This window comes from Symphalangus syndactylus, chromosome 6, assembly GCF_028878055.3.
Source record: "Symphalangus syndactylus isolate Jambi chromosome 6, NHGRI_mSymSyn1-v2.1_pri, whole genome shotgun sequence".
NCBI lineage: Eukaryota > Metazoa > Chordata > Mammalia > Primates > Hylobatidae > Symphalangus > Symphalangus syndactylus.
In genome coordinates, this window is record NC_072428.2 from 101,910,244 (window position 1) to 101,936,864 (window position 26,621).

The window sequence follows — 26,621 nt, forward strand, 5'->3', positions numbered from 1 at the left end:
GAATTCATTTTGGTAAAACCACCTTTCAATGTGTACAGATAAAACAAAGGCAAAGCTATGCAACTTGTTATTCTGTTTGTTGTGTTTTGTAGAACAATTAGTAACAATCCAGGGAGAAACCTACTTATGTAGGAAACTGAGCTCTTCTTATTGTAATTATGCTTGTAGAATCCAAATACTGATGGGCTCAGTTGTAATATAAATAACCCCAAAATATTCTAAAGTCACTTAATGTTGAGAAACAATCAGGAGGACACTGACAATGGCCTTTATTTTTTTGAGACAAGAGTCTTGCTCTGTCACCCAGGCTGGAGTGCAGTGGCATGATCTCAGTTCACTGCAACCTCCGCCTTCTGGGTTCAAGCAATTCTCCTGCCTCAGCCTCCCGAGTAGCCGGGATTACAGGCACCTGCCACCACATCCAGCTAATTTTTGTATTTTTAGTAGAGATGGGGTTTCATCAAGTTGGTCAGGCTGGTCTTGAACTCCTGACTTTAGGTGATCCACCAGCCTCAGCCTCCCAAAGTGCTGGGATTACAGGCATGAGCCACTGTGCCCAGCTGACAATGGCCTTTAAATGAGTTTTTGTATTCTACGAGGCTGAAGCTGTAGACAATGGTTTTCTTGGCACTGAGTTATATAAATGTCTTCAACCTAATACAATATTGACACATTTCACCAAGTTAAAAGCCAGGCTTTATTAATAGAAATCTTGTAGTCAATGGGTTTTTCAGTGTATGTCAAATGTATATTTTCTATCATTTTATGAAAACCAGGGAGAAGAGTTGGCATGCAGATAGATTTTTACCACAGCTGTCAAAACCACCATTTAACCATGCCCTTATATGCTTGGAAGTTATCTGTTTTATGTCAGGTTTTCTGATGCAAACACATTTTGATGGTTTGACTTGTTAAGTTGGCTCTGGTTAGGCCAAAGAATGGTCAGCCGACCAGGGTAAATGTTACCCTTTCTATGGGATATTAACCCATACTGTTTGTTACCTTTCCAGTGATTGTTCCCTATGGCGTAAGTGAGCTGTAGTGTGAAGTGCATCTATGTGGCAGCACAACACAAACAGGATCTATTTAAAAAGAAGTCTGGAAATCTCACTATAATAAGATCAAGAGCCGCTTCTATTCCAAGTAAAGACATGCTGATTATAGGAGTAAAGACAGAAATATTAAGATTAATCTGGTAATTTTATTTAATATTTACCATTCAGCAGCAACCAACATGAACATGTGGGCTAACAGAATCTCTTAAAATGTTCTGCTATGTAGCTGCTTCAGAAATACACACACATGATAAATTCAACTGCTCACTGCCAAAATTTTTTTTAAAAAATGGCTCCAAGAGCAAATAACACTGATTTATACTGTGCCCAAGCACTAGTCAACAAATCTATTAAATTACACAGGAAAAGGAAATCAAGGAAGCTTTGTTATCTTATGCATGTCATCTTATTTAAATGGAAGGTTTTACTTCTTTAAAGCAACAGAAATATGGAGCTTCACATATATATATATATATATGAATGTGGTTACAAACACAAAGTGTTATCAAAAGCAAAAGCTAGTTCAAAAAATTTCTGACTGCAAAACTTGCAAGATACAAAGCTAAAATGCATATGTTCCTTTTCTCAATTATGAACACTTTCACTAAACATAAATATTTAACATATATTAATTTTTCCGACATTCAAAATTGTAAAGTCAATATGGCAGAATTGTTAAAAGCACATACGTACAAATATTCTTTTTCCATACATAAAGTATTTGGCATAATTATAACAATCATACTGCATCAACAACTGTTTGCTTTTATTTTTACTTTTTTTTTTTACACATAATGGTATCTCTTATTAAAATTAACCAGTTATATACAAAAATACTTGAACATTTATTATAGAAAACCTCTATAACCAGCCTCAACAGCATATACCTGCTGAATGGTTTCATTAAGAGAATATAAAAAAGTGGTCACTGCCTTCCAGGTAAGCTACCAACAAAACAAACATAGTTAAACTAAAATGAGCTTCCCAACAAAAGAGGGAAAATATTGAACAGTATGATTTAAAATACAGTTCATATCTATTGTCAATTGAGTGTTATAAACAGTCAGTAAAAGAAAAAACAAAGATATAAAATACATTACTACATACAAGGTGCTTTTTTTCACACTTCTACAACTGTGGCATTAGCATCCCTATCTAGACCTAAGATGCTATGTTGCAATATTCAAGCTAGAGAAGTCTACAGCAATCCTCCTTCAAGAGAAGGACGACAGGTCAGCTAAGACAAACTCCACTGGTAAAAGTGGAGAGTCGTGAGGAATTTTTTATTTTGTGCAGGATTGAAAGTTAATGCCCTTGCCTTTTATAAGTCCTTTTGCCATTTAATCGTGCTAATACATTTTCACTAAGTTTTTTTTTCTTCACTTAAGCTATTAATTTAATACTGTCCTGTATTGATTCCTGAATTCTTGCTAATGGGGCACAGTCATTTGTGCCTCTTTAATACTTCAGCATTTGCTCTTGTTCAATGACAAATTTTATATAGGAAACTATCAAGAAAGGAAGCGCAAAATTCAAGTAAACATTTCTTCTGGAGCCTCTTGCTTAATCTAGCTGATTGGAACTCTGAAGCAAATTGCACCTTGAAAAGAAATACAGTAGATACCAATGGTGTCAGGGTAGTAAGGGATTTAGCAACCAATTCACAAAATAGAATTTTAAGAATGTAGACAGCAGTCAAACAGCAAAAGCAACCTTAAAGAAGTATTTTGTTTCAAGAACAAAACAATTATTTCCAGTCCCAAGCTTTGCAACCCCTTAAGTAAGTATACTGTCTTGCTCGCCTGCTTGAACTTTAATTCTGATGATCTGCACTGATAAACCTTGCCTTATTTACAGAAGTCTTCTAAAATAAGGACCACTGTGTTAGGATGTGCACTGACTTAATAAGCTTTCTCCAAGTATCAAGTATTCAGTAAAAACGATACATTGTCACACATTGTATTGTTTGACAATATCGTATTGATTTTAAGATTAAACTATATAAAAAAAAGTGAACATAAAAAGGTACAAAAGGAGTCTTTATCACTACCACTTTCAAATGAGAAACGTTTTAATGAAATTCAGCCATACTTCATTTAACATCTGGCGTTTTAGATCAGCAACTTTTAATATTGTGCAACATGATATTAATAAGCAAGTTTTAATTCCATTCATCGAAGGAGCTGAGTAAGTTATTAAAGTGCCTACACTAAATGTCTTCTCATCATACTTATTTTGTAAACGGGCAAAGAATGCATCGCAGGTACATAGAAAAGTGACTTATAACTGAGAGACCTTGCGGGGCAGGGGCCTGGGCCGCGGGCCGGGGTCAGTCCTCCGGGCCCCATTCTCCAGGTGCATGGATCGCGCTGCCAGAGGCTTGGGGGGCAGCGCGGGCGGCTCTGGCGTGACGGGGATAGAGAGGCTGTGAGGTAGCGGGACGGGGCGCCGTAGAGTCCGCTCATAGACGCTGTACGGGGGCGGAGTCTTGCTCTCCTTGCGCACTGGCTCCTCTCCGCTGTAGCTCGGCACTGGCATCGGCACCGGCACGGGCACGGGCAGGGGGACTGACTGTTCATTCACCTGATTTTCAAAGCCTGAGGTTTCCGACGTGCTGCACCGGCTGAGAGAAGAAATCCCACTGCTGTAGCTGCCCGACAAGACAGGGGAGTTGGAGATGAGTCCTGGAGAGTGGTACTCCACTGGAGAGGGGGTGAAAGACTGCACAGAGCCCTGCTCCGGGGAGAAGGAAACGAGAGGGAGACACAGCATTGAGTCGTGAACGCAGATGCGCTGAAATGCACGCCCCCACGCGGAGGCCCCGGCCCCCAGCACCCCCAAAGCTGGCTGCATCAGGAGATGCAGCCTTTAAGGAGGTGATTAAGGTAAAAGGCCATTATGGTGGATCCTAATCCAAGCTGACTGGTGTCCTTATAAGAAGAGACATTTGGACACACAGGGAGACGTCAGGAATGCGACACACAAAGACCTTGCAGGAAGGGCGGTCTGCAAGCCCAGGAGAGAGGCCTCGGGGAAACCAAGGCTGCCACGTGTTGATCCTGGACTTCTATCTGCCAGAATTGAGAAAATACATTCCCAGTGTCTAAGCCACCCAGTTTGTGGTATTTTGTGAGGGAAGCCCGGGCAGACTAATACACTCACACTCAAATTTGAGTGTTGTCCTTTGTAGCACTGAAAATGCACACCAGACGTTTATCTGCCAGGGCCATCAGTCCTTGAGTTCAGTTCACACCGCCCAGTTTACTCCTTATCATTTTCAGATAGAGGAGAAAGGAGCTGGGCGTGGTGGCTCACACCTGTAATCCCAATACTTTAGGAGGCCCAAGCAGGGATCACTTGAGGCCAGGAGCTCGAGACCAGCCTGGGCAACATGGCAAAACCCCATTTCTACTAAAAATCTAAAAAGTTAGCTGGGCGTGGTGGCTCATGCCTGTAATCCCAGTTCCTCTGGGAGGATCACCTGAGCCTTGGGAGGTTGAGGCTGCAGTGAGCCGTGAGCCACCAGTGCACTCCAGCCTGGGCAACACAATGAGACCCTGTCTCAAAAAATAAATAATTAAAAAAAGGTATCCACCAAGATAATCTGGAGGCACACATTAGTCCTATAGTTTGGAAGAGAGGGAACTGGCAAAAAAAAAAAAACCCAAAACCCAAAAAACACCATAAAACCTTTGGGGGCGCTATTCACTTTCCCAGCTCAGCAGGGCATGCTGCAGGCCAGGAGCCAGGGCTGCTGAGCACACTCAGCTCAGAGGACCCAGAGAGTTCAGGAGGAGGAGCAGAGGCACCCGAGGTTCTGCACCTCATTTCTCCAGCCATCACTCCAGACTCCTGAGCTGAACTGGCAAACTGGTAGCCCTCCGGCTGTAGCCTGTGATGTGAGCTGTTTCATCAGCAGTGTTTTTTAAAAACTTACTTAGTTAATTTTTAACATTTCAAATTTCACATGAAACTCCAGAATTCTGGCAGTTCATAAAGAACTAGAAGTTCTGGCCACAATGGAACACATTCTCTTAATAGAATCTTTAAAAGCTGAGCAGGGGCTGTCCCTTTTCACTTTGCCAGTCCCCACTACACCAGGTGGGGACTACACCCGGCCTCCTTCCTTCATTTATGTCAGCTGTCTGGCCCCATTTGGCATCTGAGTTTGTTACTTTCCCAACTGGTATCCCAAGGAAAACAAGTCCTAAGATAGATGCTCTGTGAAAAGAGGGTTCCGCTGGGAAATGCTGCACACCGTATACTCCTTGTGTATATTCGCATTTTCAAGGCTTAGGAAAAAGGAATACAAATAATTTTGTTCAGCCCAGTGTTTTCCAAACTTACTTGACTATAGACCTTTTTTTCCCCGCTTATTACAAAATGTCCTGGAAAACTAATGTTCTATGGCATACACTTTGAGAAATGCTATCTTAAGCTAACTTGACTTTGGTTTCTCTTTGTAAACAAAATAACGCTGGTAGATACACATCCTGTCATTTAGTAGGAGCCTAAAATTAAGGCCAGTTAAGAGTTCCCAATTCGCTGCTACCTCTGTCAAAAGTCAGACCTGAAATTCAAAACATGGCAGGTCAGCTCAGTCTTTGCTGTAGGGTTAGACCCATAGTTTGATGGCTGGCTGAGGAAAAACCCCAAAACCCCACTAAACTCTATCAGTTAAGGCAGCACACTGCAAAGCTAGTAACATGGTAGCAGTGTGCCCCCTAATGAAACCCAGGAGGTATAACACAAATGTTCGATCTGTGTTCTCTTCAAACCCTCCATATAAAGACATGGCTTCGGAATGCATATGGCCAGTAAAAATGTACACAGGTCTGCTGAGAGACAGTATATACCAGCTTGCTAAGACTATTTCATAGCTATTCAAACATTTTTAGCCCTTGGGTTCTTTTTAATGTTTTAAGAATTAATCTCTAATACTTTCTTACTACCCAACAAAATTTAAGTTGAAAAATACAGATGACAATTCCATAGCAGCGTGTGGGAGCTCTGTGTAAGGGTAAATGTGAAAGTGTGGAACAGCCATGTTGCTTTCCTTTCCATCAATCGAGGTGACAGGCTATGACTTCCAGAGTGAATGCTGTCACAGGTACTTCATAATAACAGCTGCATTACAGAATGAGAACAAAACGAGCAAATCACTTGCACTTACCCGCGAATTTCTACATCAGAAATTCTGGCAATCCAAGGGAACCACACTTCTTTGCAATTTTCTCCATTTTGTGGGGGGAGGCGGGTTGTTTTCCCGTTTCTCAATTGCTATCAGCAACTATTGTTAGCACCACAGATGCACTGGATCGCAACCTGCCCCTATGTGTTTGTAGAGGCTAATTTGTCTTTTGCACATTAGCTAGAACTAGCTCATCAACACACAGGACGTGGAGTGTGTAAATCCTGAGTCACTCAGGTACAAAATCATTCTTTTGACACACTTCATATTTGCCTCTGGTGCAGCAGTTCTGAACACCAATCTCTCACGTACTGACAATCCTTGAAGCCAGTCTGATTCAATTTGGATAGAGACTAAATATTATTCTTTATCTTCATGAGGGATTTTTTATGTTTAAAGATGTTAAATAGCCCATGTCTACAAACCGATTCAAATGTCTGACCTTCACAGCTTTCCAGTTTGTTCCCTAGAAATTTTTAAAATCCATATTACTGCCTCGTTTTTCATGATCAAGTATGTACTTCTAATGTAAATGAGAAACTTGGTATAAAATATTAAAAGGGAACATTAGGTTTGGCTTTGACAAAATGGGTTTGGCTGATGATAAAGGCAAAAAGACACAGAGAATATTTAGTAGATCTTGATACTGATGTTTCTCAATCTAAGTGTGTGTGTGTTTGATGTGCCTTAAACTAAAAGGCCAGGCTGAAAATTTCCTAGGAGGTACATTGGACCACATTCCTTTCCTAATTTAGTATATGCACTGACTTCAGTTTGCACGTTCGTGGAGGAGGCACCCAGAGGGGAAAGTCCAGTGTCGTTTTTCTCAACCAGCTTCCCCTAACCCTGCTTGATAAGTTCTTTGCCTTGTCCCTGCAAATTAAAGCACCTTTTGATATATCTAGGATGAGTCTTAGAGAAAAAGAAACCTGGGCCAGTCTCTAGTTTCAGTTGAAAGAAGGGCCTTTACCTTCAATGGAGATCGCCCGGCAGGCGAGGGGGATACTGATGTCGTGTGTCTTGCTGGTGAAGCTGTCAATGGGGAGAGAGATAACATTTCAATTAAGAAAAACCAGACGATTGACTATCTGTACATGCCCTCTGTGTTACAAACCCAAACAGATGATCCAGTGCATAAGGACCTTCTAAGCAAAGGGGGTTGTGAGGATGGGGGAGAAGCTAAATGATGCCTGTCTAGAATGGGCTCTCACAAAGGGCAGCACTGCCAAGATATGGGAGCATCAGTGAAAAGTTATCATGGCATATATGATGCTTTGACCAAATGACAGGTTGCCAAACTAATCCAATGTCCTTTCCACTTCCCCAAAGTCCAGGTGCTTCTGCAATGCTTGATCTATCTCATAAAGTGCTTTTGGGTGTGAGATGCTAGGGAGCAGTTCTTGGGGAACAGCTGTTGACTTTGGCCTGAGCACCAATGGGAACACCATGGCCACCCTGACAGCCTGGAACAGGTCTATGGGAATATATTTAATCAGCTCCCCCCAACAACCCCAGTACTCCCCAAATAGGTAGAAAACCCTTGGCCATGGCCATACAAGAGGTGCATGGTTTTCCATTTCTTCCCCTAATGCTTGTACTCAGGTCTTCCCATTATCCCCTGGTGGTGGGTCTCTATGGATTTCATCATGGTGGCCAAGAAGAGTGAACTGTTTGCTTTTTCTCACTAGATTTTCAAGTCCTACACCTGGGACACAGCATGCGTGATAGCACTGTTCCTGTGTGCGTGCTTGTATAGCAAATCCAGCTCTCTAAAGCATAGCCCTGTATGGTAAAGGCTGGCTGTGACACAGTCAACAGGGTGAGAGTCAGCCACATTTCTTAATTCCACAGAGACATTTCGGTGAACTCTGGGTATGTTGCTCTGTGATTAGCTGCCACTCTCCCAGCTGTCACAGTGAGGTTTGTAACTCAAAACTTACTGAAAGGCTGTAAGGAAGAAAGACAGTTACAGAGCCCCACAACAGTGACCACAGATGATGACACAAGAACAGACCATGACAGCAATCAGTGCAGAAGGGATGGCAGCCCTGCCAGTTAACTTGGGAGGGGTAAGGTCATCTGTGTGCTCTGGGTCCTAAGGGGTCAGGGAGAGTGCTCCATGATCACACTGGTAGCGTGCAGCCTCTCTCTTGCACTCTTGAATGCTGGAGCATGCTGTCAGCACGTGTCACATTCTAATACCAGCCTTAGTTCTCCTAACCTGTTGATTGTGGGTGCTGATTATGGAAGAAAATCACATCTGTATGGGGAAGCTGATCCTGACGGAGAACTATATTCCTGCCTTAACGGTGGCAGAAAGTTGATTGTTCCCTGGGACCCTCTTCCTCTTGACTCAGGCAGTTGCTGACACCACTATGGTGGCCCCTGCAACCACAGCACATTTGCATCAATATTACTCCTTAAAAAATGCTTTCAGGTTCTCAACTTTAGGGACACAACCAGGTTTAAATTGGAGACTGCCTGAATATATGTACGTTGTGAATGAGATACAAATAATTTGGTCAATAAGTTTTAGGCCTCCGTACACATACTGATGTACTAATGCAGGTGATCAATAAGCTTAAAGTTAATTCTTGTTTTCTTTGAAGACCTCGTATGTCTCTCAAAAATTATTGGTGACTTGACTTTTGGCTTTGACAAGTATAGAATAAACTGGGTGGCACATAGTTTATTGTATTTTGTGGCAGGGGTCTCACTTTGTTGCCCAGGCTAGAGTGCAGTGGCTCAATCTTGGCTCACTGCAACCTCTGCTTCCTGGGCTCAAGCAATTCTCCCACCTAAGCCTCCCAAGTAGCTAGGACTAGAGGTGTGTGCCACCATGCCTGGCTAATTTTTTGCATTTTTTTTTGTAGAGATGGGGTTTTGCCATGTTGTACAGGCTTGTCTTGAAACTCCTGGGCAAAAGTGATCTGCCTGCTTCAGCCTCCCAAAGTGCTGGGATTACAGGTGTGAACTACCTTATTTGGCCCAGGCTGAAGTGCAGTGGTGCCATCTTGGATCACTGCAACCTCCATCTTCTGGGCTCAAGCCATCCTCCCAAGTAGCTGGGACTACGGGTGTGTACCACCACACCTGGCTAATTTTTGTATTTTTTGTAGAGATGGGGTTTCGCCATGCCCAGGCTGGTCCCAAACTTGTGAGTTCAAGTGATCCGCCCACCTTGGTCTCCCAAAATGCTGGGATTACAGGCGTGAAGCCACCACACCTGGCCAAGATTTTGCTGCTTAAATGACCACCTGAGGGATGCAGTACCCTGAATCAACCCTTTGCGAAATATAGTCCTTGCATAAAGACCTCTCGAAGCAACAGATAACTATGGATGCAAAGTTAATGATTCTGATAAGCTTGTGGAGCATAACTGTTAGTCAATAGCTATTTAGAGGCAACTGGAAACTCTGGCATCAGTCCTGAATAAGACTGAAGAAAGTAGCTGAGTTAGCGGAGGTTGATGATAAGAATGAAGTAGTTCAAAGTGAAGGTTAGAGAAGATGCTAGTGGCCTACCAAGGTTAGGATGCCTCCCCGAATTTGAGAATGGTGGCTTGGTAAAGAGCACTCGATAAAATCTGTCTGAGAGGCTTACTTGGAACGGACCACTGTTTCACCCCGTGTAATAGAAGTTCAGGAAAGAGGGAGACAATTGTCAAGGAATTATGCAGCTACTAAGGTTTTTATCCCAGAAATCAAATGCCTACCTTTCTCTCAGGAATTCAGGACAAGCTGGAGTAGTCAATAAAAGTTATTTTATAAAAGTGATTGTTCAAATGCTTCAAATACCCACCAGTCTGTGTGGGTCTTGGAGGGACAGGGGGAGAGATAAGTTTCCCACTATCCGACATGTTCTTGGCTTCCTTCCCACTGTCCAGGCTCCAGCTGCTAGGGGTGGGGTTCACAGCTGGAAGGGAATAACACAGCTAAAAACACACGGTCCAGCTTTGCCCTTCCAATGCTTGAGATCTTAGAAGAAAGTCAGAATTATCCGGAATGAAAAAATTAACTGGGTGAAAAACAAAACAGGAAACTTCTTGAATACTAAACCTTTATTTAATTGGCTGCCCAACAGAGTCACCATTTAACTGGGCGCTAACAAGTCTCTCTATTTCCCTTAGTGCTGTCAAAGGGAACTACGAATCTTTACACTGGGGTGTAAAACTTGCTGAGAATGACAAATGTGTTTAGATGCTGGATAACGGACGGAAGATGCAGTCACTAGACTATTTTAAAAACATTTCTGGACAAGTGACACCTAAAAATGGAGAAGGCAATGACATACTAATATTTTAACTATTTGGCAGAATTCTTGGGAAAGAACAGCCATGCCACATTATCTCACTGATAACTCCTTGAGGAAAGAACTCCTTCTGAAATCAATGAATCACACTGAAATATGTCCTTAAAAAATGATTTGGAATACGGACAGTATCATTCTTATTTTGTAATTTGTCTGCTCTGTGCTTCGGTAAGATGCAGGAATATGGGGCAATCCTGGCAGGAATAAGGGCAGGACATGCTGGTTGTAAACAGCCGCTATGCAATGAGGTTTACAACATCAAATCTGAGGTCCAGTGACTCACTCCCTGTACAGACACTGCCATCTGGTGGGTATGTTGAGAATTTCAACATTTTACCACTCCACCATTTTCATTTAATGGGGTGGAGTTGTCACTCTTAAAATTCTTTTTCTCTATTCTTTTAAATTTGCATTGTGGTTTTCTTTAGTAGACGGGGTGAGAAAAATACCACATTCCTTAGTTCTACTGACAAAGATCAACATGTGACTTGTAACATTAAAGCTAAATTTGTGTTTTAAAATAATTAATTTTGCCTAAGACTTCACTAATTTCCATCTCCCAAGGAAAGTTCTAATGTATCAGGTGTACCCAAATGACAATACAGTTTAGTTCTTAATGAGGGCAATTAAAAGGCACTTTCCCAGAATATTTCATTAACGACTCTTGATTCATTGGTCTGGGGAACTGCTCTTACTTTTGAGGCTTGACCCTGAGAGAGGTGAATGGGTGACTTGCTGCAAGCCCCGACCCCGTAGCTGAGGAAATCACGTTTAATCTGCTCTTCATCTTCTGCTGTGTTGCAGACTGATCCTAACTGGCTATTTACTGCTATCCATGTGTTTGGTTCTCATTTTGTGTGACCTTGAGGCAGGGCACACTCCATTATGCACTGGATTGCAATTCTTAAATGGTATTTAATTGTACAAGAGCCGTATCTGAGTGACAACAAACAACACATGAGTTGGCTGAATGAGCTTTGTAAGGGAGACAAAGGGTGGGACCACGGAATCGATCTGGAAGTAGCTATTTTCATTGTGCTGAACAAGGAGCCTAATTGGCAACTTTGTTTCAGGAAGAGGAGGCATTGCCTGGGTGACTCACTGGATGATAACAAAAAGCCATTAAACACAGGCGTTTCTATCTTGCTCAGATTCTGCTGTTAAAATCTTATAGGAAAACAGCTTTTGAAGAATGATCATGAATAAATCTGTCCTTCATTAATCCCCTAAAGAGCATACTAGTCCTGACATTAAAGAGCTAGAGCACTGCTTTCCACACAGACACACAGAAGACTGGAGAACATGAGGATAAAACAAGCCCTTACACATTCCAGGACTGACCATGGGGCTGGCCTTACCTTTTTCAGGTGCAGAGAGATTTGGGTCACTGCGTGGCAAGGCCCCGTCTCCAATATGATTAAACAGCATCCTCTGCAAAGGTACAAGGGTTGATTTTTATGATGTGATATACGGGCATGTGAAACCTTTTAGAAAATGAGATTATTATCCCCTCAGTAAAACTTTTTGTTCAAAATAATTTTTATATGATATGAGCCTAGGAACAAATAATTTAATTATATTTAAGTAAAAAGGGGTGGGAAGAGCCTTAGGTTTTGAGAAAGAAAAGAGTGTTTGAAAAGTTTGTATTACATTTTAAATATAAATCGTAAATGTTCATAATAAAATGTAAGGTAAAAAATAAATAGTAAATAGCAGGTGTGCTATGAAGTTCTTTTTTTTCTTTTCTTTTTAGAGATGGAATCTCACTATATTGCCCAGGCTGGTCTCGAATGCCTGGGCTCAAGCAGTCCTTCCACCTTGGCCCCCCAAAGTGCTAGGATCACAGGCATGAGCCACCACACCTGGCCTGTGTGGAGTTCTTTATAAATACAAATGCTACAGTGGTGATATAAACAGAAGTAAGAATTAAAGGAGAAATATTCAAAAAATCACTAGTGAATGAAGTTTAACCCCTGCATGTTAAAAATCCTTTATTAGGTAAAAAATATATGAAATAATTGATAGTCTACAATTTTTAACTTATAAAAATGCCAGTTTTACATGGTTTTACCTACTATATTAAATAGAAAGCACCAAATCCTTAAAAGTAGATGTACTACAGCAATGCACACTATTGAAATTTTGGCAACATATATACTGCTTCCAATTTTACTAAAACCAGAAAACTTGGGAGGCAAATCAGAGAAGGCTTTCAGAGTTGCCCATGCTGACAACAAGTTATCCTGGAGCAGAACAAATTGAGAAATTCCCTTGCAGCATCATCAAGTGACAAAGGGAAATAGCTAGTCCAGCCAAATGCACTCAGATATAATTTCTGCAAGACATCAGCGTTGTGCCGAGGCGGTACCCTGGGACTTTCGGGAGCATCACACAATCAGCAAAGACAAACCAATCAAGCCAAATCCCACTCTCAGTCATCCACTTCCAGATGTGGCTACAGACTTCTGCCAGGATGGTGTAGAAAAACAGAGAAATTAGCTGGAGTAGAAATAACTATTTTTCTCTGCTCCTAAACTATTCCCAAATCTTTAAAACTCAGGGCTACCCATGAATCTTCAACTTTGAAACCACCCTTCAAGGCTCTCAAAGTGCCCAAGGGCTGAGCCCAAGCCTCTGCTCTCAGAAAAACAGGCATCACTTCAAAACCAAGTTCAGGCAGGGGGTGAGGGCTATGCTCCCTTACTCCCATGAGGAGTTGACAGGGAAAGACCCAGGACTGAACCGCTCTTTTCTCATGCATTCAAGAATGGCAAAGGCAAACAAATTGCTCCTATACTCATGGGTACCCAGAAAGGAATCGACTGCAGCTCTTTTAAATAGGTCTAGGCAAAGGCCAAGACTGCTGGGCAGGAGAATGCTTCTCTTCAAGGGTATTTTCCTAGTCTAAGACATTCCCCCAGACTTCTGGTACATACACAGGGCATGCAAACACACACAGGCACTTTATTCACCCAACTACTTTGCGTAATGTTTAAGCAGCAGCAATGAAATAGATCAAGGAGAGTAAATGTCCGATTTCCCTTTTAGCATCACTGCCAAGCAACTACCATGTGTCCCTATCAGAAATATGGCTCAGGGCTGGGCGTGGTGGCTCATGCCTGTAATCCCAGCACTTTGGGAGGCCGAGGCGGGTGGATCACCTGAGGTCAGGAGTTCGAGACCAGCCTGGCCAACATGGCAAAACCCCATTTCTACTATAAATACAAAAATTAGCCATACGTGGTGGTGGGCACCTATAATCCCAACTACTCGGGAGGCTGAGACAGGAGAATTGCTTGAACCCAGGAGGCGGAGGTTGCAGTGAGCCGGGATTGTGCAGCTGCACTCCAGCCTGGGTGACAGCGAGATCCTGTCTCAAAAAAAAAAAAAAAAAAAAAAAAAGATGGCTCAGGCAGAAATTTCTAACCATGGGCAGAAAACAGAGGTGCAATCTTCACCAGCTGGATTGGTCTGACACTGCCCAGCTGCTTGCTTTTGGCAGCTACCATGTGTTTCTGCAGAGATAGGTAAGCAATTCCAGAATCGTCCTTGTTTTCTAGTTTCTCTACCCTACAAGGAGTACCTGCGAAGGCTCCACAGGTGTTGGATAGATGGCACTGCATGGTCTCTCTCTTGGGGACAGGCAAGAGTTTTCTCGGGAATGTTTGTGTTTGTCAGACAACAAAGGAGAAGCTGGGAAGAGAAGGAGAGAAGATCATCAGCATGGTAGTGGTGCTGCACCTGTTTGGAGGCGAGAGCCTGAACGTGTGGCAGCTGGCCACAGTTCCCAGGACTGGAAGGTTCTCTGGGAACCCTCAGTCTTCCCCACACTCTGGCACTGACCTCTGGCACTCGATGGAGCAGAACTTGTCACATTAGGTGAAGCCGAGTGAGTAGAACTCAAGCTTGAGGTAGATGGACTTGGCTGGAAACACACAGGGAGCTATTATCACACCCTGATTAAAGGCTTCCCACAACACTGACATATTTGAAACAAAATCGACTTTTTTTTCAAAGTAGCAAAAAAAAAGCCCATTTAACAATATAGAAAATCTTAATAACAGATTGACAAAGAAGTCTGCATGAATTAATAAAAAGTCTGAGATTTTGACTCCTGCCAAAGGAATGCCTTCATGTTAGATTCAGCTACACACCGTGACTTTGTACCAGTTAGCAGCGCATTCCTTCATTGAGGTATAAGTAGAATGACTTCCAGCCTAGGGCCCAAAAATAGGTGAGTGCTTCTAAAAGGCATAAAATGTGCCTTCTTGTTATCTGCAAAAGTATGTTCAAAGCATGAATTTGGAAATATGTGTTATGCCTCCTTTCCAAAGATAGTGGTGAGGAAAATTTCAGCTTAGTCTTACTAAACTATCATAAATGCCATATTAGTAGTGTTTAAATAAAATGTTTGGTTGCAGGAGTTATACTCGCTCTAAAATCCCTAAAAACTACATTTTTCTTGTATAAAAAAAAAAAAAAACTTTGGAAACTTTCTGGTATGTACATAAGTAAAGAGAATTTTAAAACAGACCCTCACATCATGTCTTTTTTATCATGTCTCGCTTTGTTGCCCAGGCTGGAGTGCAGTGACGTGCTCTCAGCTCACTGCAACCTCCTCCTCCCAGGTTCAAGCTATTCTCCTGCCTCAGCCTCCCGAGTAGCTGGGGTTATAGGCATGCGCCACCATGCCCGGCTAATTTTTGTATTTTTAGTAGAGATGGGGTTTCACCATGTTGGCCAGGATGGTCTCGAACTCCGGATGTCAAGTGATTTGCTCACCTTGGCCTCCCAAAGTGTTGGGATTACAGGCATGAGCCACTGCACCTAGCCAAATCATGTCTTCTCAGAAAAGAAAAAAAAAAAAGCCATTTTGGAATGCTAAGAGGGGCTGGGCGCAGTAGCTCACGCCTGTAATCCCAGCACTTTGGGAAGCCAAGTTGGGCGGATCACTTGAGGTCAGGAGTTCGAGACCAACCTGGCCAACATAGTGAAACCCTGCCTCTACTAAAAATACAAAAATTAGCCGGGCATGGTGGTGCACGCCTGTAATCCCAGCTACTCACAAGGCTGAGGCACGAGAACTGCCTGAGCCCGGGAGGCGGAGGTTGCAGTGAGCCGAAATCGCACCACTGCCCTCCAGCCTGGGAGACAGAGTGAAACTCGTTAAAAAAAAAAAAAAAAAAAAAAAAAAAAAAAAAAAAAAAAACGCAAGCTAATAGGCAGCTAGTGAGCGGCGATATACTCTGAGAGTGCCGGACTGCAGAAGGAACTTGGGGCAGGTCTCAGAGCTGAACCCTGTGCAGCATGCCTGGGCTTTTCCATTGCTTGCTGATGTCGTCTTAGAGTGATGGGGCAGTTTTAAGAGAAACGTCTTTGTAGACTCTAGAGACCCATAAAGCAAGAAGAGTGTTTAAAGGTTTGTCCTTAAGCCAAGTTCTTGCTTGTTGGTCTGTTCATCAGCACAGCAGAATGAACAGAAACACTCATGACTGAGACAGAAAAGGAATAAACACAACCAGACAAAAAGCTAATTAAGTACCTGCATGTTAAAGACTTCGTCAGAGCTTTCTGATTGCCCTGTAATATTGCTTACTTCAGCAGAAGCTTGTGAGGACAGTGAGGAGGAAGAGTATCGGTTGACAGCTGGGTAACTTAACGGGCTGTTTCAGGGGGAAAAAAAAGGTCATTAACTCAGTTTCCAAATTGTACTTTATCATGTGCTAGAATGCTATGAAACCAAAGTGGGGAAAATACATCCCATTTTGTTTTCTCCTGTTTGCCTCAATATAATCAAATGTTTGAGTTTATTTATTTCTCATGCTGTTGCTGTTTTACTGGTGGCAGATGTCTGCAGCTGCCTCGCGCGCGGGTCATTTATTTCATTAAGAAATAGCGTATTTGACAAATTGTGCCATAAAGAATGAGAGAACCATTCCAGATCATCTTGTGGGTGAGGCCAAATTGTAAGATAATTTGCAGTATGACTTACCTGCGTCTAGGAATTACCCTGGTACCATCTGGGCTCACAGAAGCAGGTGCTGAGTTTCTACACACACGAGGGCTTCCATTAGGAAAATGGACAGGACTGGCTTGCATACAAGCAGAGAACTCCTAAAGATGTAGTAAAGGAAATATCTCATTACGGTAATGATTTGGGCAAAATAACTTATGAGACAGGTTAGCATACTAGGCACACATCCTAATTGTCATCAAATCTTTACATAGGGAGCTATTAAAGCAAGTTCCAGTATTATTTGGCTTTCCCTCACTTACATTTGTGTTTTTCCAAAAGGAAAGCCTTGCAAATAGCAGACAAGGCAATTGTATTTGAGGGCTCCCTGCTAAAACAGTGCAGTTTGGTAGAAAAACCAAAAGATGTCACTATTGGATACATCATCATCCCTTTAACAAGCAAACGGCAGTGATCAGGCTGCCCCGCCATGGACACCTAAGTATACATACCTGTATGCCTAAGCTCGACTTCATCACAAAGAATTGGTCAACCAGCTTTTTGTGAAGGGGTCTCATATCTTGAGGTACAAACTTCTCATGCACGGCCAAACCAAATTCCAGAATCTGTGCCTTAATTAACAAAATAAGGAAAAAACCTCACATCAATGACTACCTCTCACTAAGTGCCTGCTATGGGCCAAGCACTTTACTACGCGTTTCGCTTGCATTATTGCTAATCCTCTGCCTCTGACAAGGTAGGAACAGTTGTCACTTTACAGGTGAAGAAAAACTAAGGATCTGAAAAATCCTGCATGGATAGAAGACAAATGGGGATTAGAACTTGGTTCTGATTTCAGACTTAATTTTCCAACTCCCCCAGGCTTCTTTCCCATGTATTTTAGATCTATAATTACAATGCTTTGTAACAGTTATGTGTCCCTTTGGCCCCTTCCTTCTCTTCCCAGGGTAGAGAAGAAATAGGGGCATGCGCTGCTCCCTGTTAAGAGGGCCGGCAATTCTCCCTTAAGGATCTCTTCTTTGCATGGCACCCTCTCCCCCACATTTCCCTCTCTCTCCCACTAGGTTCCTCTGTGCTCATCCATCCCTCCCACAGACTTTCAGAATCTGCCAGGGAGGATGGAAAAAACAAAAAGGCATTCTATGACAGTTTCTATGCTTCTTGTTTTTGTTTAAAAAGATTATTCCTGGCTAGGCGCGGTGGCTCACGCCTGTAATCCCAGCACTTTGGGAGGTCAAGGCGGGTTGATCACAAGGTCAGGAGTTCAAGACCAGCCTGGCCAACACAGTGAAACCCTGTCTTTACTAAAAATACAAAAATTAGCCAGGTGTGGTGGCACGTGCCTGTAGTCCCAACTACTAGAGTGGCTGAGGCAGGAGAATTGCTTGAATCTGGGAGGTGGAGGTTGTAGTGAGCCAAGATCATGCCACTGCACTCCAGCCTAGGTCACAGAGCTAGACTCTGTCTGAAAAAAAAAAAAAAAAAAAAAAAACCAAAAAACTATTCATATTCACTTATAATTCAACAAGAGAGTAGGTCCTACTTAAAAAACTTTCCTGCTGTGAGGATCGGAAGAGATAAAGGTAAACATTCAACCTTCTTTGTTCAACCATCAATAATGTGTGATTCCTTTGATTCGAACAGCAGCTGTCCTTTGTATTTAAAAAATGCTCCCCATGCTAACACGGTCAAAAGGACAAATTCCATAGACTGGGAGGAAAATGAATCCTACATCACCACAAGGTTTTGTTGTTATTGTTGCTGTTTTTAATCTTTGCAGCTTGTGAAGATTTTAGGTTGAAAGCTCAGGTCAAACAGGACTCACCCTGGCGGGTTGGAGCATCCGGCACCTTCCCTAAGGGACCGGGCTCTGGATGCTGCCCACTGCCAGCACATTTGCATAACAAATATCAAGGATGCCTTTGAAAGGCACACTTGGACTGCAGTCTGTCTGAGGCATAAAGGGAGAGGCTACATCTGTGATGAGGACATGGAAGGGATGTAGGAGGTGAATCTAAACATAGAGGCCCCCAGTCTTCTCCATTTTAAACACTAGCGTTAGGTGACCTCCCTTTTGTTCACAGAATGTTGCAAGTTGGGTTCTCTGGGAAGTAGACTCCAGCATGGATTTCATAATGTTTATCGGGGTGTACCTTGGGATTGAGGCCTGTCACGGAGAGGGACAGAAGACGGACTTGACAAGAAAAGAAGCTGAGCTGCACAGCAGTCCTGTCAGCTGCTGCCAAACCCAAGGGACCTCTGGAATGTTTTTAAAAATTTGTTTGTATTTTAATCTTTTTAGAGACAGAGTCTCACTCTGCTGCCCAGGAAGGAATGCAGTGGTGTGATCATAGCTCACTGCAACCTCAAACTCCTGGGCTAAGGTGATCCTCCCACCTCAGCCTCCCAAGTAGCTGGGCCTACAGGCATGCACCACCATACCCAGCTAGTTTTTAGGTTGTTGTAGAGATGGGGTCTTGCTATGTTGCCCAGGCTAGTCTTGAACTCCTGGTGTCAGACGATCCTCCTCCCTCAACCTCTGGACCTTTAATGGTCTGTTGGAGTTGTCCTGTATTGGTCCCAAATGGCCAGGCTTTCTATTGCTTCCTCAGTATGGGATGTGCGCCACTGAGAAGGTAGCAACCTTGGGCCAAGTGGCTCTCTGCAGCGGAGGCAATCCCTGAAGGGCCCGACAGCTGGAGATGTCTGTTGAGAGCCACATTTCCTGCAGCTGAGGCAGAGTAAGTCTGTCCTGGAAGGAGCACTGGGGTGGTGCATGTCCCTGTCCTCTAGAGAGTTTATCTGAACTACTTTGCAGAGGTCCAGAGAAGGATGATGCCCTCTCCAGTCCACCTCCCCACAGGATGGTGAGACTTGGCCAAGGTCACACTGACAGTCATGTGCACTGCTTGTCTTAGAGATCTCTCATTTCCTAGGCCATGGCTCTTTCCACAAGACTTCAGGAACAAAAGCAAGAGATAGAAGAAATAAAGGTTCCCTGGTTTTATTTTTCTTGGGAGTCTTCTTGACCCTGAGCTACCATTTAATTCTGGGGAAATAATTCAGTCAGGCTGAATCCAGCAGATAGATATAGTCCTGGGGTGAAGTGAACCATTCATAAGAGGTAAAACACAGATCTTTAAAAATCGACAAAGGTTAAAGTCATTGCATAATCCTAAGTATTGGATGACCGAAACTGCTCACTTCTAGTATCTACAAACACCCAGAGTCACGTTTGGGAACTTGACTAATTCTTTATTTCCTTACAGATCAGCTTCAAGTAATTCTCCTCTCTCTTCTGTGGCCACCTCTCTCCCTGCAGTATTAGGTTTTGTGGACTAAGCCTACAGAGCATAAAAAAATGGATGAAAACCAGACACAACCTCATTTTCTAATCCAAAGAGCATGCTTTACTTATTAATTTGGCATTATCGAGTAGAAAGAGATGCCTTTGTCATGTTTCATCACACATATTCCATTTTCACAGGAATCAAATGTCTTTATTTCCTGTTTAACACAGGCTTCCAACCATGTCTCCTACCTCAGAGGTTTTCAAACCATTTCAGGCTATCAATAGGGACACAGTAGGCAACAGATTACTCATTCCAGTTCTTTGTACTTGACAGTTCCAAATAAATAAAATCACGCTTCTCTGGGATAGAAAATGATGATGATGAGTTGTATCTAGTTTTGTCCATATAATGTAACTATAGGTTTACTTTGCAAAATATGACACTGCTTTAAAGCAAGGTCTATTGATTGCCCACTTCCTTATTATAATGCTTAAGTAACAATCTCATTCATGCACTCATATTTGGAGTTGGCCTGAACTTTTCTGAGCGCAGAATTTTGAGTGAAAAGTTGGCATCAAGACTACAGCAAGTCTCTAGGAAGAGAACATTCAAAGAATGTTTTAAGAGACCACATGAAACTGTTTGTTTCACAGGTTGAACATCCCTAATACAAAAATTGAAAATCAGAAATGCTCCAAAATTTGAAGCCTTTTGAATGCCAACATGCCACAAGTGGAAAATTCCACACCCAACCTCACGTGATGGGTTGCAGTTGAAACTTCATGCACAAAATTATTAAAATATTATATAAAATGACCTTCAGGCTATGTGTATAAGATGTATATGAAATAATAAATTTTGTTATTTGACTTGGGTCCCTCCCCCAAGATACGTCTTATGTATATGCAAATATTCGAAAATCTGAAACACTTACGGTCCCAAGTATTTTGGATAAAGGACACGCAACCTGTAACTGGCTGCCATAGTCTACTCATTGTTAACTTAATTTTTGCATCCGAGTGGGAAGAAAGTAGAAATTAGCAAGTTGGGATATATTACAGGAATATGTCACCCTTGCTTGCCAGCTTCAGTTAGACCACTGACGCAGGAAACCATGCAGAGGGGGCTCTAGGTAAGCGAGCACATATCCAGGCAACATAGAAGGGGGTTGGCTTCTGCTTCCCTTACCTGCTCAAGCATCAGCTCTCTTAATCGTGCAATTTTCTCCCCATCTTCAGGGTGACTTAAGATATATTCTTTGACAAAGAATGCCTAGTAAGGGAAAGGAGAATCAGTCTACTTCAGTGGAGTTACAAGACAAGTCAAAGACAAGTTGTTTTTAAAGACCTGGCATCTTTATGGAAATGACACCATTATAAACCACATTTTGGGACAGATGGGCTGATTACTAATGTAGGTGGTTGGTCAGAATGGGAACATAAGGAAAGAATTGTTAAAGGAAGATCAGTGATTGTACAATAAGTACCCTTGGTAAAATAAAGAACAAGCCCAAATCAGTAAGCTATATGGCTTGTATCCTAAAACAAACTGCCTTAAGATTCAGTGTGACCTAGATTGTGGCCTTACCTTTCAGGGTACTATATCTTTCTGTTTAAGAGAGCAGATGAAAGTTCCACTTAAAGTATCGTCTAAGCAAGATCGGTCTTGTCTTTTTTTTTTTTTTTTTTAAATAGAGATAGGATCTTCCTATGTTGCTCAAGCTGGTCTCAGACCAAAGTGCTGGGATTACAGGTGTGAGCCACTGAGCCCAGCCCAGATCAGATTTTTCTATGCCCATGAACTTCTTTGCTTAGACAGACAAATTATTTTAGATGGATACTTATTAAACAGTCCTAATGTCCTTTCTACTTTTATTCATGCAAGAATGCACACACACATTTTTATTACCAAAATATAACATGTTGGGAAAATGGAGTTACTGGGCAATTACAAATGACTGATGTTTGCTCTGTTTAACAAAGGACTCTGTGTCAATTGCAGCCCTGTGTTTGCATGCTGATATGGGTACATAATCTGAAAAAAAGATTCATGAAACCCCAAGAAGTCACAATTGAAAACTTTCTCTGAAACAACAATACCTAATCCTTACCTCTTGGTACCTGGAAACGCCACCATTAACTGCAGCATCTATAACTCCATTCAGGCACATAGTCAGGGGATTAATATTCTGCATCTGTCTTGTCTGACACTGACTAATCAGAGTCTTCAGCTGCTGATTCTTATTTTCCAGCACTTCAATTGCATTTTCCAGAGGACTCATTTCTACCTGAGAAGCAAATGAACATAAATATATATTGAATTTGTGACATTCAAGAAGAAAGACAAAGTAGTTTATCCATGTTCTGAATTATCTGTGCTCCCCCTTGGCTTCCATCAATATCAGGGGCCATTCTGTAGAATAGACAAGGATGTGGAAGTCAAGTGGGATGTTCATTAGCAAGGTTTGGAAAGGGCAGGTAATTATACTTATTCATTGAAATGTGGTTTGGATAATCATCAATTCTATATTAGCACTGCAACAACCAATTTAATCCTTAAAATAATATCCAAGCATCTCGTGTCTTTTAAAACTAGTTTTTTTTTCTTTTGAAGGGTTAAATATTCAGAGACCCTGAATATTATCACCTTTGTCATGCTTATTTGATACAAAGCACCATGGGAGCTTTGTATTTATGGATCCTCTGATGTCAAGGAGCTTTCAGCCCAGTTGGGAAGATGGGACATATGCCACATGAACCTCGTATGTATATATAACAGCACCATAAGGTGGCACAGGATGGCACACAGTTGGGAATTATAGAAAACAAGATAATATATACTGCAGGATCTATTTGTTGGAGAGCCAAATAGAATCATAATGACTTAAAAATTCCAGGCTCTATGGAGGACTTAATTGTGAAAATGATAAAAGTGCTCTTCAAATGTATGTCATTGGAACTGCTATTGCCTTGAAGAGAAGGTCTGCCAAGCTCTCAGCAATCAAGTAATTCAGGATTACAATGAGCATATTTAAATATTGGTTCATTCAGGCAAGGAAACAAATTAGAGTTTTTAAAGGTCACTTAGATCATCTTAAACCAACACTGAAAAATCCTAGAATATTAAGACTGAACATTCATCAAAGACATAAAAAGAAGGGAAGATAAGCAAGAACATAGAAGATTTTGTAATGTGTAACCATCAAAAAGCACATGTTCAGGGTATATAAGGATTCTTAAAAACCAGTAAGAAAAAGGCAAACAACCCAATAAAAAATGAGCAAATGAATTCAACAGCCACTTACAAAGGAATACATTCAAATGGCCAGTAAACAAATAATGAAAAGGTGTTGGGCCTCATTTGTGATCAAAGATGTGAAAAATACTACTACAATAACATACTACTAAACACCCACTGAAATGGTAAAAATAAAAATGACAACAGCAGATAAGAGTGAGATTGTGAGCAACGGACTCTCAATTACTACTACTGGAAGTTCAAGTTGGTTCATTCACTTTGGAAAAACAGTTGAAGATACATATATGTGTGTATGTGTGTGTGTGTGTATACATATAGATTCAGAAATTCTAGGCATATAAGGAAAAGTGGAGTAGGAGGTTTGTGCACATGTGTACCAGGAAACGTACAAAAATGTTCTTAATCTCCAAAATCCATATGTCCATTGACAAGAGAATAAACATACTGTGATGTGTTCATGGAATGGAATAGTATACAGCAATGAAACAAACTTCAATCACATGCAATAACATGGAAAAATATTACAAATAACACTGAGTCAAATATGTCTCAGTAGAACACAAGTAGTATGTTATATAAAGTTCAAAACCAGGTAAAACCAAATCGACTTGTTTAGAGAGGCAAATAGGTGATACACTAAGCAAGGGAATGGATACCATAAAAGTCAGGATAGTGACTACTTTTATGGTGAAGATGGAGCTATAATTGAGAACGGGTGCACGGGAGGCCTGCAGGATACCGCTGGAAATGTTCTGTTTCTTTACCTGAATGGTGGAAAATGGGTATTTACTTTCAGATTATTTGTAACACTAAACCTTTGTTTTATGTACACAAAACCTAAACCATAAAGGAAAGTCTGAGAGCTCTGAGTAACTGAAAGTTAAAAAGTAAGCAAAACACCTTAGAACATAGAATGGTGGTTCCCAGGGGCTAGAGGGAAGGGGAGCGAACTGCTGTTCAGTGAATATAGAGTTTGAGTTTTCCAAGATGAAAAACTTCTAGACATCTGTGGCACAACAATGTATATATAGTTAGCACTACTGTACTGCACAACTAAAAATGGTTACAATAGTAGATTTTATGTGCGTTTGGCTATAAGAAAAAAGCAATCTTCATAAATTCAAATGCTATTAAAAATCAAATTTTCTAGAAAGTAAATAAGATATAATAAACACAGGCAAAATACAGACGACTTGGAAAATGTTTCCACCATGAAGGATAGACAAAATGTTAATATTTGCCAAATACTGAAGAAAAGAGACAAAGGATATGATTGGTATAAAGTACATCAATATATGAAAACACATCTTCACTTAGCATTCAAAAAATGCTGAAACAAAACATCCAACCCCAGTATAATTTTGGTCCATTATTTGGAAAGATTAAAATATATAACACTTAGTGTTGGAGAAGATGCTGGGGAAATAAGTATTCCTAAGACTAGTTATCCCCTCTAGACAGGGTGTAAATGATATATCCCATTGCTGATCCATGAATCAGCAGTTACAGTGGGGATACTTTTGATTAATTCACTTCTAGGGAAATCTAAGGGGACGTTCAAAGAAGTGTGCAAAGATATGTGATTGATAGAGTGTTCACCAAGAATTACTTTCCTCTATCCTTCAGATTATAATCTCTAAATACTGTTCACCGCTAAAATGAATAAGGAGTCATTGGAGAAATAGCTGCTTTCAGGTCTGAGGCAGGAGACGTTCAAGTGATCCTAGACCACCTCGTCTTACCAGGAAGGATGGTAAAGGTAAGGATGGGAAGAAAACATGAAAGTATCTGGCCTGTGATCCATTCATTTTCTTTACTGGGGAATGTCCTTAAGGGACAGAAAAGACAGGTGACTATGTCTTATCTCTTTGTCAATTGAACCTTCAAGTAAACAGACTAAAAATAATTGCTAGGAGGAAGAGATGTTATCTACAGAATGCCCTAAAGTCCCCAGTCAAAGGATTTCTTTAAGTAAATAAACCAGAATCCATGAGGCATGATTACAGAATGTCCCTGAGAAGCTTTACAACTGACTCTCTGGAGTAGAAAATGGAATGTTTCCTAATTGACACTTCATAATTTAAATGTGCTTCTGAATGAGGAACCCTGTGAACCTCAGGGACTCCACCTATAATTCTGAATTATTACTGATGTGGGGAAGAAAGACCTAGCTAGCAGATGATGTGTGATGTCTCAGAAATCTCGCTGCTTTATCTGAGCATCCTGCCTGCCTTGAAATTACTAGTAAAGCTTGATGCTGGGAGGGGTCACTGAGTCCTGCGTCGAATATGACAATCAGATCCTGTGTGTTAGCTCAGTGACAAAGACTACTTGGATACTGTGAAAAAAGACTCAGGAGCCATTTTGAAGATGCTCCCAACAGGCAAAGATGGAACATTTTTAAATTTAATAAGAATAACTGCCATGGATTAAAACAAAACAAATATATCCATGAGTTACTAATGATGCTAAAAACCAACCAAACCGAAACCCCTCGGGTCGCTTTTGTAGAATACAGCATTATCTTTCCTGTACCTCAGGGTAATCAAATATTTAGTGAGAGGACATTCCTCTTTACAGAGGATTCCAATGAGTAAATAAACATGAAATAAAATATCACTATTTTGCAACCCATAAAAGATTAATGAATGTTGGCGGCTGCCAACATCACACACACACACACGGCAACCAGTAGCACATAACACCAAGTATGAAATAGTCTTGCGAAAATAAAAGCAAAACATTTTATCAAGTGTCTAGTTCTAACTACCAATTTACAAGGAATACAGGTGACAGAGAAACATGTTAAATGACCTCACTGGTATGCAGTCTGCAGAATCCACACGTACGGAAACATTTCAGGATAAACAATCTAGTTTCTTCAACAAAAAATAAGGAAAGTGATGCAAGGGGAAACTTATAGATTGAAAGAGACTTAGAAGACATTTCAATCAACTGCAGTGCATGGCCCTTATTTAAATCTGGATTCGAATAACAGAGTGAAAGTTTTTTTTTTTCTGTTTTGAGACAGTCTCACTTGTTCTGTCGCCCAGGCTGGAGTGCAGTGGCACAATCTTGGCTCACTGCAACCTCCACCTTCTGGGTTCAAGCGATTTTCCTGCTTCAGCCTCCTGAGAAGCTGGGATTACAGGCGTGATCCACCATGCCCAGCTACTTTTTGTATTTTTTGTAGTGACAAGAGTTTTGCCATGTTGGCCAGGCTGGTCTTGAACTCCTGACCTCAAGTGATCTGCCTGCCCTGGCCTCCCAAAGTGCTGGGATTACAGGTATGAGCCGCCATGCCTGGCCTAAAAATATATAATTTTTTTTTTTTAAAAGAGGGTTGAGACTGTCACCGAGGCTAGAGTACAGTGGTATGATCATAGTTCACTGTAACCTCAAACTCCTGGGCTCCAGTGATCTTCTGGCCTCAACCTCTGGAGTAGGAGGTTGCTAGGACTGCAGACATATGCCACCATGCTGGCTAATTTTTTAAATTTTTTGTTGAGACGGTGTCTTACTACATTGCCCAGACTGGT

General features: G+C 41.5%; 1 protein-coding gene across 5 annotated transcripts in view; it reads right to left on the minus strand.

The window, feature by feature from the left end:
• Positions 1 to 1,181: 1,181 nt before the first annotated feature.
• DOCK4 (dedicator of cytokinesis 4) overlaps positions 1,182 to 26,621 on the minus strand; it is a 472,131-nt gene continuing 446,691 nt past the window's right edge. For 2 of the 5 annotated variants that reach the window (XM_055283724.2, XM_055283723.2), the window contains 11 exons: positions 21,935 to 22,111; positions 21,013 to 21,096; positions 17,023 to 17,142; positions 16,550 to 16,671; positions 16,100 to 16,220; positions 14,401 to 14,482; positions 14,141 to 14,250; positions 11,916 to 11,988; positions 10,048 to 10,161; positions 7,217 to 7,278; positions 1,182 to 3,788 (listed from right to left, as the gene is read on the minus strand). In XM_055283724.2, the coding sequence (XP_055139699.1) occupies positions 3,336 to 3,788; positions 7,217 to 7,278; positions 10,048 to 10,161; positions 11,916 to 11,988; positions 14,141 to 14,250; positions 14,401 to 14,482; positions 16,100 to 16,220; positions 16,550 to 16,671; positions 17,023 to 17,142; positions 21,013 to 21,096; positions 21,935 to 22,111 (1,518 nt within the window). In that variant the 3' untranslated portion in view covers positions 1,182 to 3,335. The remainder of the gene's footprint in view (positions 3,789 to 7,216; positions 7,279 to 10,047; positions 10,162 to 11,915; positions 11,989 to 14,140; positions 14,251 to 14,400; positions 14,483 to 16,099; positions 16,221 to 16,549; positions 16,672 to 17,022; positions 17,143 to 21,012; positions 21,097 to 21,934; positions 22,112 to 26,621) is intronic. The other 3 variants (XM_063642121.1, XM_055283725.2, XM_063642120.1) reach the window with 2 other exon arrangements.